The sequence below is a fragment of the Prionailurus bengalensis genome, chromosome A1 (genome assembly GCF_016509475.1).
Source record: "Prionailurus bengalensis isolate Pbe53 chromosome A1, Fcat_Pben_1.1_paternal_pri, whole genome shotgun sequence".
Lineage (NCBI taxonomy): Eukaryota > Metazoa > Chordata > Mammalia > Carnivora > Felidae > Prionailurus > Prionailurus bengalensis.
Window position 1 is genome coordinate 10,285,983 of NC_057343.1, and position 16,219 is coordinate 10,302,201.

A 16,219-nucleotide genomic window follows, 5' to 3' on the forward strand; every position below is an offset into this window, starting at 1 on the left:
TAGGCAAAACATTTATATATAGCGTTGCTATAGAATGTCCAGAATCCTCAAACAACACTTAACATCGTTTAGAAAGCGTCGGGCTGCTTATGACAACCAGATGAAGTGATGAGGCGCGTCACCCTCGGTCGGACGCTGGACCCAAACAACAGCCGTAAAGGACGTTTGGGGGACCGAGGTACCTGGTCGGGCTCTTGTGCCGACGAGGGGTTCCTTGGGCGTGACAGTGGACTTGAGGGGTGGGAGGACGAGGTCCCCGTTCCGAGAAGGTATGGGCGGGAGAGGTGACTGTCGCTGTGACTGGTCAAGGGTTCACGGCACTGTTCTGCCAATTTTTCTAAATAAAAAGGGAGGGGCGTTAAAAAAAAAGCTACTCTGGTATTTGTCGTCATTTAGTGGGAAAGGGATAGTATTAAGGCAACTCTCTCGGAGGTTTTTAGTGCCAGTAAATAGGCCGATTCACTAATTTTGACAATCACCCCTTCTTTGGCCCTGGGCAAATAGTGTCCTTGGCCTATGGATGATAAAGTCATGGTCCCTCAGAGCCTTTTTTTGGCGCCATCTGGCTTCTAGAACATTCCCAAACCTGGAAGTGGTTAGCAAAGAGGTAGCCCTGGGCACCCAGTGAGGATAAATAGACTGAATTTCCACTCACCCCACAGTGGCTGGTTGGTTCACCGAGCAGGAAGACAGGCATGCATTGACTGCCCATGTCTATTTCAAAAGCCATGCTTTTCAGAGAAAACATGAAAGGGAAGAAACTAAAAAATATCGTGTGTATGTGTGTGTGTGTGTGTGTGTGTGCGCGCACGCGTGTGTGCAGTGATAGCAGGTAGGCGTAAACAGTATATGCTGATGTTGGAAAAGAAACCTAGCAAAGAGGAAGCCCCTCCCTACTCTTGGTGCAGCCAGCCTTCACCGCATACCTGCTCTGTGCCAAGATCCCCAAACACGTCGTCGTGTAGACCAACTCCTTTCGTCCTCAAGGACAACCACTTTGTAGAGGGAGAAACCGAGCTTATGGAGGAAATTGGCTGGGGGAGGTCAATGTCAAAGCCATGCTGATTGTAAAATGTGGAGCCGGAATGGAACCCCCAATATGTTTGACTTAAAAGCTATGGAAGCACTTAATTTGTCACCCAGTGCTATCCCCAACTGAGCTGGAGCCAGCAGGGGGGATGTAGGGGGTTGTTTCCTGATTCTCTCCACTTTATTTGTTTTGTTTTTAATAATAAAAGATGAAAGCATTTAAAAGGGAGCACATTTGTTGGAAATCTCTGGGCTGCAGTATGTGTGCAGAGGATGTTGGGGTGAGGGGTGGTGGTGATGCAGGGGAGGAGCCCCTACGAGGACCAGAGTAAATAACTGCTACCATTCATTCAGTGGGCTGCACGGGGGCTCATTCTCCATATGCCTCAAGCCTTAAGTGAGGAAAACAGAAACCATTAAAATGATACACACAGACCTACGGAAAGGTGCCGGTAACCGTATCACATCAATCCTCAAGTCCCCCTAGGGGGAAGCGACAGGAGAGGAGGAGTGAGGAAGTTGGGTAGCTTAAGGGATAATTGAACATCCATAGCCAAGGAGAAAAGGCTAAGTATAGAAAAATGTAAATGGATGGGCATATATCAGTTTATAGAATATAGTGTCACTGCTCGGAAAATGGAACTTCAGATACCTTGGCTGAAATATCAGCTTTCACATACATCCTGTGTTTAGTCAATAGCTCAATGGTTCTTGAGTTTGCAGGTTACACTCGCCTGGGAAGCCTTGCAAATCCTGATGCCCAGGCCCCATCCCAATCAGAATCTCTGTGGGTGTTTTCGTTTTTTGGTTTTTGTTTGTTTTTTGTTTTTTGTTTTTGTTTTTGTTTTTTAAACTTCTGGCATCTTTTAACTTGTAGCCTGCGTTGCAAATCACTGTTTCTGGGTCAGCGTTTAATGGAGAGGCAAGCTCGTTTTTCGGTTTTTGTTAAATTGTCTTGTTGTTTTAATGAACACTTGTAATTGTCTAACAGAACCAGTCCTCATCTTGATTCTTTTTATACACTGATACCTTGCTTAATCTTTCTCTCTCTTCTCTTCCTTTCTCTCTCTGCCTCTTTGTTTCTGTCTCGGTCGCAACCGGGGTTGCAAATACTGGATTAAGAGACTGTATTTGGTGGTGAAAAGCTTTGGTGTGTCAAAGAAGCATGGGCTTAGAAAGCTCTCTACAGCCTGGTGAGAAAATAACACATCTTAATACGGTTGCATTCAATGGATGATTGCAGAGAACAGATTCGGAGGCCTCTCACGGAGCGTTTGCAATGATGATAAAAGTGTATTTTCACCGCGCTGACCAACTTTTACCCCTGGGTGAGTACATGCTAACTTTTATCCCTCTGCTGCCATAGGGAGAACACTGCCTTTGGAGTCAGTCAGATCTAAGTTCTGATGAACCTCTCAACTTGGTCGGACTGTCCTTCACCCCATTTCCCCACTGGTAAAACGGGAAACATACCCTCAGAGGATTGTGAAGCCCGAGTAGGAGCACCTAGCAGAGGGCTGAGGCACTCGGAGGCAGGTAAGTGCCAATATCCCCCCTTCTCTTTGTGTGCGATTTGGAAGGTCGTCGCTTTCCCTAGAGAGGCTCTCAAGGGGCAGGGGTCCTCTCTGGTTGTCACAACAGGAGCACCTAGTGGCACCTAGTGGGTAGAGATGAGGGATGCTGTTGAACACTGTATGAGGCGCCAGGCGGTCCCCATAACACAGTGCCACCTGCCTTAAGTAGATTAAGAATCGTTAAGGGACCCATGCTGTACTACAGTTCTGAGAAAATGAAACCGCCAGAGACTGGAACAGCTAATTATTCTGAAGCTTTCAAATATGTCACACATGCTCATATTATTTACAAAACACATGCAAATACAGACTCAAAAATAACCAATTTTGACTGGTTGTCTTTTAGGAAGTACCCAATGCTAGCGAAGCTAGGCCACGGAGAGAAAACCACAGCACATTTGCCACCGCTAGTTGGAATGGCACGGGGGAGCTTTCTCCTCACCCTGCCCACTGGAGGGGCGTAACCACGCCCACAGTACATAGTACTTTGGGAAAGTGAATCTCTCTCTCCAAATATCATTAGAAGACTCCATCTCCCCAGAAAAGCATGACAGGGTTGTTTTGTGTGGATTACATAGAGAGAGTGACGTATTCCTGCACAGCAAATACCATAGTCTGGATAGAAGTCTGGATGGAAGTGGTAATGTAAATATATATATATATATATATATATATATATATACACATATATATACAAATGCTGCTGATAAAAGCGAGTCATTGGCAACAACCAAAGTTTATTTTTGGACTTTCTGAAAGTAACTCTTGAAGGGCTTTTGAAACGAGGCATATTACATTTTTTTGATGGGGAATCAAGGACAATAAAAAGTAAACATTGGGGATTTGACCCAAGAAAGCTAATCATTGCTCAGACTTCACCAATGTTCATGATGAACTAGACTCCAGGGGTCTACAAGGGTAGACATTTTTTCCAAGTTTTTATTTAAATCCCAGTTGGTTAACACATAGTGTGATATTAGTTTTAGGTGTACAATATAGCGATTCATCACTTATATACAATACCCAGTATATCATTACTAGTGCCCTCCTTAACCCATTACCCATTTAACCCATCCCAGGCCCACCTCCCTGCCAGTAACTCTCTAGTTTATTCTCTGTAGGTAAAGAGTCTGTTTCCTAGTTTGCTTCTCTTTTTCACATGTTCATCTGTTTTGTTTCTTAAATCTCACATGTGAGTGTAATCATGTTTGTCTTTCTCTGACTTATTCTGCTTAGCATAATACTCTATAGCTCCATACACATCATTGCAAATGGCAAGATTTCATTCTTTTTGATGGCTTATATTTCATTGTATGTATGTATGTATGGGAGGTGTAATGTGAAATTTATTACATATATATTACACATGTGAGGTATATACCTCCCATCTTTATCCATCACTTGCTGGACATTTGGGCTCTCCATAATTTGGATACTGTTGATAATGCTGCTATAAACACTGAGGTTCATGTATCTCTTTGAATCAGTATTTTTGTGTCCTTTGAATAAATATTTATAGTGCAATTGCTGGATCATAGGGTAGTTCTATTTTTAAGTTTTTGAGGATCCTCCATACGGTTTTCGAGTGGCTGCACCAGTTTGCATTCCCACCAGCAATGCAAAAGGGTTCCTCTTTCTCCACATCCTCACCGACATCTGTTACCTGTGTTAATTTTAGATACTCTGACTGGTGTGAGGTGGTATCTCATTGTGGTTTTGATTTAGGTTTCCCTGATGATGAGTGATGTTGAACGTCTTTTCATGTGTCTGTTGGCCATCTGTAGGTCTTCTTTGGGAAAATGCCTATTCATGTCTCCTGACCATTTTTTAACTGATTACTTTTGGGGGGGGGGTGTTGAGTTTGGTAAGTCCTTTATGTATTTTGGACACTGACCCTTTATCAGATACGTCATTTGCAAATATATTCTCCCATTCTGTAGCTTGCCTTTTGTTTCCTTTGTTGTGCAGCTTTTTATCTTGATAAAGTCCCAATAGTTTATTTTTGCCTTTGTTTCTCTTGCCTCAGGAGACATATATAGTAAGAAGTTGCCACAGCCAATGTCAGGTTACTGCCCATGTTCTCCGGTGAGTAGATATTTTTAGGAATGTCAGAAAGTGACCATTTAAGTTAAAATTAAATATAAAATTCCATGTTTTGTTAAATAGAGCATTTATCCAAACTACTCCATGCCTTGAGGATTCTAAGTGATTGCTAGATAAATCACAATTGTGTGATATTATCATATATATTAGAATATTAACATGTATCATGAAGTAGTCAACGTTGACAATGTTGTTTTCCAACATCCAAAGATGCAATCTTGAGGTCTGCAAACTATAGCTAGGTGAGCCATTTAAAAAAAAACAAAAAACAAAAAACAACTTCATCTTTACAGAAAAGTGATACTACAGAAAACTTCCCATCTTTAATACTGATTTAGGACAGGCTGATAGTTCCTCTGTCATCAGGTACTATTTGGGGATGGAAGAAAAAAGTTTTCCCATTCTTGTATTTTAAAATCTTTCATCTTTTATGAGCTTCCCAATTGTACACAGAACACTAACCTACCTTCACCTGTCAACGGGGAACTGTACAATGAGTATGTATTAGTGTGCATTAAGAGAACAGAAGAAAAACCACGAGGTCAACTCTACATGGAAAAACAAAGTTAAAAGAAATTGCAAAGTGGGAAAATGTTTGAATGTTGGCAAATGGTTAAGATCCTCAATAGTAACATGGAAAATCAATAAACACTACAAATAAGAACAAATAAAACCTTTATGAAACACGCGTAGGCAAACAAATTCATAATGTCGGAAGTACAAGCCACACGTAACAAAGACAAGTTACTTAGTGCAGAATGACTGTTGAGTGTGGGATTTAAGATTGGAGTAGCTGGGGTGCCGGGGCTGTTTTAAGGACTAAACTCTGAAAAGCCTGACACACAGTAGCTAAATAGATTATTGTAACGGACTGGCAGCACATAAAAGATGAATTCCGCCCCTTGGTGAGGGAAAATTGGTCCTCATTAAAAGAGCATAAAACTGCTGCCCTTAGTGGGTATAGCGTGGTTGTCATCTATCCTAAATGAGCATGTCTTCCCCACCCCACCCCCGACACTTCTTGTCCTTAGAAAATATGCAGATAGAGACAGGATTCACCGCGGGATTAATTATAGATTAAAAGACCCAGACAAACCGCTCTCCACTGGCACTGGGACCGGTTAAAGTAGTTTTATGTATGTCTTCACATTGGAACTCGGTAGAGCAGTAAAGTTACAACACCTAACTGTATTTCTCTCCTTGGTCACAGTTTTAGAAAACATCCTACACAACAGTGGAACACGCATACCCGTCCCCACACACACCGTCATCAGGAGGAAAAGGCTCGAAAGATACGCAACAGGTTAATGTTTTCTTCTGGGTGTTGGGAGTTACATTCAACTTTATATTAAAGACCATGTTTAATATAATAAACATATGCTACTTTTCTATCGGGAGAAAGCATATGTAAGGGGTATCAGAAAAGGGAAAATTGGGATTTTTCATATGAAAGAACTTCATTTCTGCTACAGTTTACATGCTTTTCCTCTCCCTCAGTCCCATGTAAGTTAGTGACAAAACCGTTTAGAAATGACACCATGAGATGAACTTTATTTTAAAGCTCATAAAAGCTTCACAATATCAGTGACAAACAGAATCCACATTTCTTCCAATTTACGCCTTCACATGACAATGTGCTGTATAACAAGAGAAAGAGTTGGAAGTTTTTGTTCTGCATGCTGCTAACACATTTCACTAGCTTTTGCTTTACTCATTGGATTTTTTTAATATCAAAGCAAAAAGTCATATTCTATTGGACAGAATTAATATTAGAAAGCCCTTATGAAATCAGACTTAGTCTTGTTTATAAACATCCACACCCACACACGTGCTGAAATGGAGAGCAAAATGCAAGAAAACTACCTTGGCAGGAACAAATGCTTCAAGATTTTAATCACAGCCCTCTTGAACAAGCAGTACAGTTTATTTTCTCCAAAAGACAAAAGTCAAATTCATCCTCAGTGATGCAAATGGGAATACTGCACAGAAGCTTAGTATGAATTCACAATTCCACAGGAATCTGAGAGTTACCAAGGCAATTTTCCCTTTTAGGATCATAAAGACTACAGACTGAAGCTTTTTTCTCTTTCCATATAATACACAAAATTTCTAAACATCCTTAAAAAAGAAAATATAAATAGTCTCAGTATGTTATGTAGAGTCACATACTGTGGCAGAAACATCTACTGACTGAAGGACGAAGCCGACGTAGTGTGCTCTAGTCCAAGTCCATGTTAACGGGCCTCTTCTCGTGAGGGTAACACTCCCCGTTCTGACGTGGAGGCTCGGCACCCAGATTTTCTGTGCCTTCTAAATCTTCTTCCTTTTTATCAGTATTTGGGCCATTTGGAGTTCTTTCCAGTTTGGGTGACTCGATCTTTGGTTTGGGTTGTGTTACGACGGGTTCACAGGTGTTATTCAATTCCTAAGCAAGGAAAACAAAACTGGTCATCAGGGTAACTCAGATCCATCCAGTCATTTTCAATTACTTTCATAACACACGTGAACGGGTACATTTCTACCAACTCCAATTATATACAGCTCAAGGAATTCATTTTCTCGTTACACTTGCCCAAAACTATAGCTTGAGGCCTGATCAAGAGAGAAGAGAATATTCTTATAGGATGTGTCAGGAACTTGCAAAGTACTCCTAGATTATATTACCTCACTTAATCCTCACAACAGTATTAGAAAGTAGGAATTATGATCCCCATCTATGTAGGAGAGAGAAGATGGTTCAGAGAGGCTGGATAATTTAACCTCAAGATCAGGAAAACCCGTGAGTGAAGAGCTGGGATTCAAGTTTACAGCCCCCTGACTTCAAAGGCTCACGATTCTTTAACCTTCACTGTGTTTAAACATTCTTGCAGATGAAAAGCGTTCTTTGGTTTTCTTCTCAGCTTTCTTTAAAGCCTCACACACTTGGCAAGTCCTTCCTTGATACAATACCAATCTGGGTCCTTCTCCAGTGCCCGGAACCCTAACACTCTACATTCATTTGTGCCCGCAGCACCTGACACCATCTGATACACTTCCTTCCGCACTTGTAAGCTGTGAAGCCTTCCTCGAACCAGCAGGTGGACTGTGACAGGGGCGGGGACTGCCTCTGTACACTCAGTTTAACCTGTGACCAATGGCTGCCACATGGTAGGCGCTCAACAAATGTATTTATTGAAGTAAATGAATAATGAAGAAAAGGGAATTTTACAGAAACATAAGGTCTTCTGTATTTTGAAATATCAACAGTGAACTAATAAGAAATCTGGTTTCAGTCAGAATGAGGTAAAGACTGATCAAAGAAAGAATTGTCTCAAGTTCACAGGATTACAACTGGAGTCCCGAAGAGAACACAGGAGTAAACATTAGACATTAATGCTTACCTTTATTTTTGCTTTAATTTCCTGAGCACGTACAACTGGATCCTGGTCAAGACTCTTTTTAGCCTGAGCATTCATGAGGTTGTTCATCCACTCCATCACTTCATTAACAGACTTCTCAACCTTTTTCATCTCAGACTCATCAATATGATTGTATTTCTCATCCTGAATGGAAAAAAAGCACAGTTATCCTGTGTAACGAAGTATTTAACAATAACATCTCACCTCCTGACCCAATTTTCCATCAAGTTCAAACCTACCTCTGGTCTCAAACACAAAAACAAATGTCTCACTTAGGAAGATGTGTTCACAACGAAGGCTCCTCAACTTAGTATGAGTTTATTAAAATCTAGGTTAACTTCCTTGCGATGTATAAAAAGACTTACATTATTTCTGAAGTCCGCGGCTATCTTGGCATAGTGCTGCAGTCTCTGTCCCAGTTCTTCAAACATTTTTGGTCGTTCCTCAGCTTCTTGAAACCGAACTTTAACTGGAGTGCCAATTTTCTAAAACAAAATGTAATAAATTAGCATTTGTCTAACTGCATCTCAGAAGTCTGTGGTCTAGGGGGAGAGAAGGGCTTACCATTAATTCTTCCAACTTGTCAACATATGCTTGTTTAGCTTGGTCCTCTCCCTCTTCATAGAGCCAGTTTTCGGTCTCCGTGAGCAACCTCAAAAAATTTTGGTGATCCTGTATAGGAAACAGAAGAGAATCCGTATCAGTTGCAACTTTACTGCAAAAATTTTCACAGCAAAACAGTCATCCTCAGAAGTGTTAAACGCTAAGTAACCAATCTTACTTCTAGGAAGGCACTCTGATTAGCTGGATTCTCTTTACTGAAAAGTTATCAAGGAGCAATAAACACTAGCCGTGCCATACATTTTACATGAGGGATGAACTGTAATTCTTTGGCTTCTCTTTTACACAGGGACATCTGAGAATTTTTGGTAAGCTGCTTACTGACTTAATGATGTATCTCAGAAGTCCAGTGTTGGACAATCTATACATTGAAATGTGGTTATGGAAGAGCAGTTCTCTTCCCGTTCTCCAAAGCAACTGGGCCTTGACTAAGTAACTTTCTATTCACTCCCACAACTACCGAATACTGAAAGGGAGAGGTCAGACAAGTTGACAACAATTCAATCACTGAACCTAAATCATTTCCGAACCAATTCATGTAATTATTTCTACTCTAGCCTGAGGAGGTCTACCCTATTTTGGGTCATCTCTCCTTCAGAATCCAAACCATCTAAGAAATTCAGGAAGTGTCGGGGCAGAGCCAAAAACCAAAAGTTTATTACAAGGTAGGCTCAAGGATCTTAGAACAAAACAGACTCCTCCAAGTTTAAATTCTTGTAACTTCAGGATTAATCCCTAAACCATCCCAAATTTCTATCTAGCCAATTTTTTTCCAAGTCCCATCTTTCATAGTTGGGCTTCTGGGATTTACTCAGAGCCACACTGACTTTGGGAGCTTAGAAAAGGGCTAAGGGGAATAATGTGCTCAATAAACTTTGGAACAACTGCATGAACAAGTCTTATGGGATAAAACAATGACCACAGAGCAGGCAAGAGAACCAGTCATAAAAAAAAAAAAAAAGGTCTGAGGTCTTTAAAAGCAAGGTTTTTTCCTCTTATTTATCCCTCTAGCCCCCATACCTTTAGTGTCACAGACTCTGAGTAAATGTCTGATAGGTTCTTTCTTGTGGAAAGGGTCACTGGGATAAGTTAGAATGTAAAATTGCACATCACTGACGGGCCTCTTCCCGAGACTTTGTTTATACAATTTCTATTTCAAGTTTTCCGTTTTCAAAAAGCTTGTTACATAATCTAGTAGAGATTTAAATGTCAGACTTGAGATGAAACACTTTATGAGATTATCTGAATAAAAACAGAGCATGGGGCACCTGGGTGGTTCGGTTAGTTAAGCATCCAAGTCTTGATTTCAGCTCAGGTCATGATCTCACAGTTTGTGAGACTGAGCCCAGCATCAGGCTCTGTGCGGACAGCACGGAGCCTGCTTGGGATTCTCTCTCTCCCTCTGTTCCTCCCCATCTTGTGAGCGTGCATGTGCGCTTTCTCTCAAAATAAACTCAGAAAAAGAAAACAACAACGCTCTACACATACCTGCTCACATATAAATTTTTCATATGGTCCACACAACTTGTCCCTGAACTCATACACATATTCCTCCACCGCATTTTTAGCATCGTTTCTTTCCTTTTCCAATTTATCTTGCATTATCATCTTACCCTGTCAGAAAACAGAAAAGGTCAATTCCAGTCTTCTGTTACCTGTAACTAAATTTTAACTAGACTCTGGTGTTAAAATCAACAATTATATACCCCCGCCCCCAAAAGTGTTAACAGTTCTAACATACACCTCATGAATCTTCCAATAAATCTTACAAAGTTCTTCATTTACTATATACACATAGGTTGTGATTTAAAAAAAAAAAAACATTAGGTAATAAATTACATAGCTTCCACATCTCAGGTTTAATACCAAGGGGGGAAAAACCCAATCCGCTGTAATTTATTATTTTTTTTAGGTAGTTACACGATTGTCTCATATTAGGATTAATATCGGCAAGCGTATAATGGTCACACCATTCTGCCACCATATTTGAAATTAAGGACTATAAATTTATTTACCCACTTATGAAATATAAGTGAGGTATAATTATTAAATTTCTAAGCACAATGTTGCCATCTCAGCAAAATAAAACGGAATCTCAACTATGTTCACATATTCTAGACTACAAAGAAGCACAACGTACTTTAACAGAAATATGTAGTGTGGCCTGAAATGCCAATTGTATTGTGCTCTGTGCTAGGACATACTGGCATCCGATTTCTTCCAAGAGCTTGGGCAATCAATTATATACCTGGCAGAATGATCTACGGTACAGCTTTCTTTCAAAAGGATGCAAAACTATAAATAAAGCTTGTTAAAAACATTAAATTGGAAAACCATTAGTTATGGACTCATCCTATTCCTAAAACTGTATAGAACTTGGGAGTATGGGAAAGAAGTGTACGTATTTATCTATTAGAAATATGGGTAACAGGGCCAAACAACTAAATACACAGCAGAATGAAAAATATTTACCTGAAGCACTTACCTCTGTCTCAATATACATGTTAAGAAGGTCTTTCCCTAACTGCCAGACCAAGTTGGCTTCAATAGGCAGCTCAACATTCACCACCTTTATTTTGGGTTTTTTAGCTTCTGGAGGCTGGTCAACTTTCTTTTCATTTACCTTAGGGAAGGGGTAAAAAAGAAGTGGAAAAATTCTCACATAATCCTTGAAACAATGACAACAGTATCTCCCTATCATACTTACTGATGACTTAGGCAAAAATAAAGTCCCTAAACTTTAGAAGAATGTCGAAGACCGTCTAATTCCCACCACACATTTCACACTGGGCTGCAGTTACAAGTTAAACGTGTCATACTTTCCTTCCTCTTTGCATGGTAAATTTAATCTCTCCTGCTAAAGCTTTTCTTCATAGTTCTCTAATTTTTAACCCCCTTCGACAATATTTCAGACTCCAAAAGTCAAAAATATTATTAAATTGCCACATCTTTAAATAATAGTCTAGAACCTTAATAGTAACAAGATAGATTATGACCAATGCTAAGCATGTTAGGACCAATCTACTCCTGTAATATATACTTAAATCCCTGTATCCCACTATTATACCTGTTGCAGTTATAATTAGCACTATACTGATGAGTGCCTTTTAAAGTTTCCTGCTGAATGCGGGGATTATATACATACACACACCCCCATACATATATGTAAGTATATGTATAAGTATCCTTATTCCTATTATCTGTCTTTGAGTGATCTCACTTTTCACAAGCAACTCTGTAAGGTAAAAAGAGACAAAGAGCCTTAATATAGAAAGTGAAATGATGCAGCAAACACTAACAATTTACTGCAGTTTTTAAAAATATGTAAATACAGGGCTAAAGAAGTAAGTATCTCTCCTATTGCCTTTAATTTTCCAGGACTTTTCTGTGTTTCCATTTCTACAGGCTCCTACTAGCTGAGATGGTAAAGAACACAATTTAGGAAACTCAGCTGTAGAACAGATTAGAAAAACCAAGGGGTATAAAACATATACCCTGACTGGCTGGGATGGCCAAATAGGAAAGAATAGCCCACCGATACGGCAAACACCACTGGTGGATAATTCTGGGGAGTTAAAAAAAAAAAAAAAAAAAAGGTTGAAGCTCTAGGCACGTCATAGAAGAAACTGGGACTTGAAAAAGGTTCAGCGGCTTGCCTAAAATGATGAAGACAGAGACGGGACTAGAACTCCTGTTTACCAGACTTATTTCAGTATTCCTGAGTCACAGGTCTCCGTGTGGCCAGCTGCCTCACCCACAATGATCTTGCCAATCAGCCCGCAGTCCCCATGCCTTCTTCACTCTAGTGCACAGACCCCCCAACAGACTATGCATGCTCCGGGGGCACGAACCACAAGGAAAATGAGTTAGATGACATCTACACCTAGCAAAACACAGGAGTACGACAGATATTTGGGAAACGAATGGATGACAGCACATGTGTGGCAGTGAAGTCAGCATAAGACTCTCTGACGGTCCAACATTAAACCGACTACTGACTAAACCAATACATCACAAAATGGCACTTGACAAGGCACGGATGAAGAATCTCCAAAGTAGTATGTGACAGTGTTCCAGAGGGTTTGCTGCTATCAGTCCCACCTACAACTAAGAATATGAGATGGTGCCCCATGTTATGTTCCAGACAGGTCCTGAGACCATCAGCACAAGTCAGTTCATGCTCAACGCTACGTGAAGGGGAAGGATGGGGACGGCAGGGAGCTGTTGTGGCAAAGAAAGCAAAGCTGCTTCACCACCACCTCCACCACCACGCAACTCTGGAAGAGAAGAAAAAGGCAGCTTTCAGAGAGTCAGGAACTAAAGCTCATAGTAGGACCCCCCCACACCAGGACCAGTGAGGGCATGAGATTAAAAACTGAAAGCTTTTACCAAGTGTATAATGTATTTTTGCCAATGAACAATTCTAGAATTCATCGGAGGGTAAGAGAGAACCAAATCACTAATGGAAGATTAATAATTTACATGCAACTTGCACAAAAAGTGGAAGTTCTGCAAAGCACAGAATGATCTGGAGTCACAATGGAAACTTGGCGGTATCTATCGGACCATGAATTTTAAAGGTTTGCTTATTAGAAGCTGTCATTTATTCAAGGGACACCACACAAATCATTTAGCTTCCAATACATACTGTGGAAGCATGGCAAAGCAAAATTACTTTGAGGTACAATCTGGTTGTTACCAGATCATAATTAATTTGACAGGTCACTTGAGAGGAGAAAAAAGTTTACTAGACTCCTATAGCCCGTGTATTTATCATCAGACTAATGCAAGTAAGAACTCATCACACAGCACTGGGATGTAGCTCTTTCTGCTCCTCACATTAGCAGATATGTCTGGCACCAGAGAAGACAAGAAATGCCATGCATTCATCTCTTGTTGCTCGGAGCAGCAGTTCATCAAGAGAAGCTGTCATGTTTAAAGCAGGATATTCAGTTTCCTGAGTTGAGCTTGAGTACCTCTAACTCATTTTAATTGAAAAACACATAAAAAATTAACAGAAGAAAAATCCTACCCAGAATAAGATAACTTGGTGCTTGCTCTTGAAACTGCAGATTTAATGATATCATTAATGATCACATGTTGCAACATTGTCTAAAGGAATGAACTAGAAGAGTCACTCACTTTGTCAGCATCTGGGATTTTGTTTTCTTCTGAGGTAAGTTCAGGTGAAGGGGGAGACTGTGAGGTTTGTTGACCATCAGTTTGTACCTGGGGCTGTGTTCCAGCTTCACTGTTGTCTTGCTGGATATTTTTCTGAAATGAAAGCCCAGGCACAAAGGATGTAGAAAGCAGGTGTACTTGTATAAATTTAATAGGTTATAGGGCACCAAAGACAGTACACTCAATTTCTGAAGTCTTAATAAGTGGGGGAAAAAAGAGACTGGATAAAAGCAAAATAAACACATGAAAACTCCTTACAAATCTTAAACCTGTAAGAAATTCTTTCAACGATAGCAGTTAATATAGTTAAATAACCAAGTAGTAGGCATTTTGATTGATGTGGTGAGTCAAGAACTCTCCTTTAAGAAACTTTCACCTAGCTTTGTACAGCTCTTAAGCTCTCAAAAGCACAAAAAGTAGGTTGACTCCAGGCCTCTCTCCCAAAAACAAGATTCCAAAACTTAAATTTCACCAGCAGCTGTGAGCATCTCAACACAGCTCCATTTCAATGAAATGAACAGTTGCATAAAATAGCCAACTATCAGTCATTCAGGGATGCATCATTTCAGCTTACAGATACCCAAGACCGCATCCGTCCCCACCTTTTTGGGATCCAGCCATTTCCACCTCAGAAGATCTCAGGATAAAGAATATACGCTACATGTTAGTAGAACTCAATCCCCAATAATCAGTGCTTGCTATACTCTTTTCCTATCTTCGGGAAAAGCCCAAAACGTTCTAATTTAACTACTTTCTATCCACCCTGAAGCCTCTTAAAATTTTCTTTCAGAACTTCAAGATTCTAAGGCAGACACTGAAGTATTCAAAAACAAGGCACTCATGATGTAAATATACCCAAAAGGCACTAAGAGACTGATACAACAGGTATTAGAATAATGGTATCTGTTGCCAAATGGCAAAGTATATGGCACTGGTCATTTAACTCATTATTTTGAAATTTTTCTAAATGAGAAAATGAAGGCTCAGATGTAAATGTTCTTTAAACGTTCTAGAAATGGTAACAGTGTTAATAGAGTTGTGTGGCCACAGGATACCATACTTTCTCACATGTTAACTAAAACATTACACCACCTGCCTCTTCACGTAAGCTATTTGTGATTATTATCCAAAAGTAAACTCTAACAGTTAATCTATCTTGAAGTTTCTTAAAATTCTTCTGCACTCATGCTAACAAAAGTCTAAATTAAGAACGTGAACAATAACAACTTTCTATTCTCTATGTAGATACTTCTCTTCCCTCCTCCCACAATACAGCAAGCCATGTAAACAAAAGTGCAAACCATGTAAATAAAAGCAAGTCCTGAAATACCAAAGTCAACTTCACAGTTTTTAAAAATAATCTTTAATATTTGGTATATATTCCACCACATTAATTTTTTTAAGTCTTTTTTCTTAATCATCAGTCAACACCGCCTTCTCAATATGTGGTTGATGCCTTTAAAAAAATAATTCAGAGAAACTTTATGACTCTAGTTATATTGTAATGTGCCAGTTCAAATTAAGCTATATAGAATTTAATCATAAGTCATCAAATTCTGGGCTGTATATTATCATCACGTAGCAATTGCTATTATCACCCTTACCCAAAATTCTAATCAAAATCAAGAAACATGTATTTTAACCTTTCCCTACCCTTCTCCTATAGAATTAAATCTACTATATATTCAAACACAAAGGGTGATCCAGAAACTTACCTCGGTGTCTGAGTTTTCTGCTGGTCTTTGATTTGGACACTCCATGTCTGTTTCAACAGAAGATACTTCATTCTCCTCAGTTGGGACTTTCTCCACCATAGATGCTGTAGAGATGGTGAAAATGCCATGGGTATTGACTCGCACTTTCACTTTCACTCTAGATTTTTCTCCATCTTTCTGCGCAGAAACATTCTGAACTACGAAGCGGCCTGGAACAAAAAGAAATTGGCAATTTTAGAAGTGCATCTAAACCTCCGTAAAGAAGTCAAAGGCCCGAAAATACAGCTTGAAAGTATGCTAGTCCTAAATCTCCCCAATTTTCTCTACCAACTGAATTAAGAATCTTTTTCACTACAAACATAAAATAAACTTAGTTATATGGTAAACTTCAATGCTTTGAGATTAGTCTTAATATGCCATAAAACCTTCAAAAGCAAGGGCACTCTTGTGATTGGGTGTATTTAACATAGATATTGCACTGCTGACAAGCAGTCCCTGCCTCCTCCTACCCTGTTTCTCCAGATTGGTGCTAAGGGACAAACTAGACTGGAAAATCTGTTACCAAGTGTAAGGTAGATGGCTCTCAAGCGATATCAAG

General features: G+C 39.8%; 1 protein-coding gene and 2 long non-coding RNA genes across 4 annotated transcripts in view; 2 read left to right on the forward strand and 1 right to left on the reverse strand.

Moving 5' to 3' along the window:
• Positions 1–10,576, forward strand: LOC122481173. The gene is made up of 5 exons (XR_006296778.1): positions 1–178; positions 2,396–2,565; positions 4,630–4,688; positions 5,917–6,009; positions 7,717–10,576. It is a non-coding gene; the product is annotated as an uncharacterized LOC122481173 (long non-coding RNA).
• HSPH1 (heat shock protein family H (Hsp110) member 1) overlaps positions 6,230–16,219 on the reverse strand; it is a 24,531-nt gene continuing 14,541 nt past the window's right edge. For both annotated transcript variants that reach the window (XM_043576305.1, XM_043576315.1), the window contains exons 11-18: positions 15,622–15,830; positions 13,868–13,999; positions 11,211–11,348; positions 10,214–10,339; positions 8,669–8,776; positions 8,470–8,589; positions 8,087–8,248; positions 6,230–7,131 (exon numbers count right to left, since the gene is read on the reverse strand). In XM_043576305.1, coding sequence (XP_043432240.1) covers positions 6,925–7,131; positions 8,087–8,248; positions 8,470–8,589; positions 8,669–8,776; positions 10,214–10,339; positions 11,211–11,348; positions 13,868–13,999; positions 15,622–15,830 — 1,202 coding nt within the window. In that variant the 3' untranslated portion in view covers positions 6,230–6,924. The remainder of the gene's footprint in view (positions 7,132–8,086; positions 8,249–8,469; positions 8,590–8,668; positions 8,777–10,213; positions 10,340–11,210; positions 11,349–13,867; positions 14,000–15,621; positions 15,831–16,219) is intronic.
• On the forward strand, positions 14,474–15,123 carry LOC122481176. Its single transcript, XR_006296779.1, has 2 exons — positions 14,474–14,569; positions 14,697–15,123. It is a non-coding gene; the product is annotated as an uncharacterized LOC122481176 (long non-coding RNA).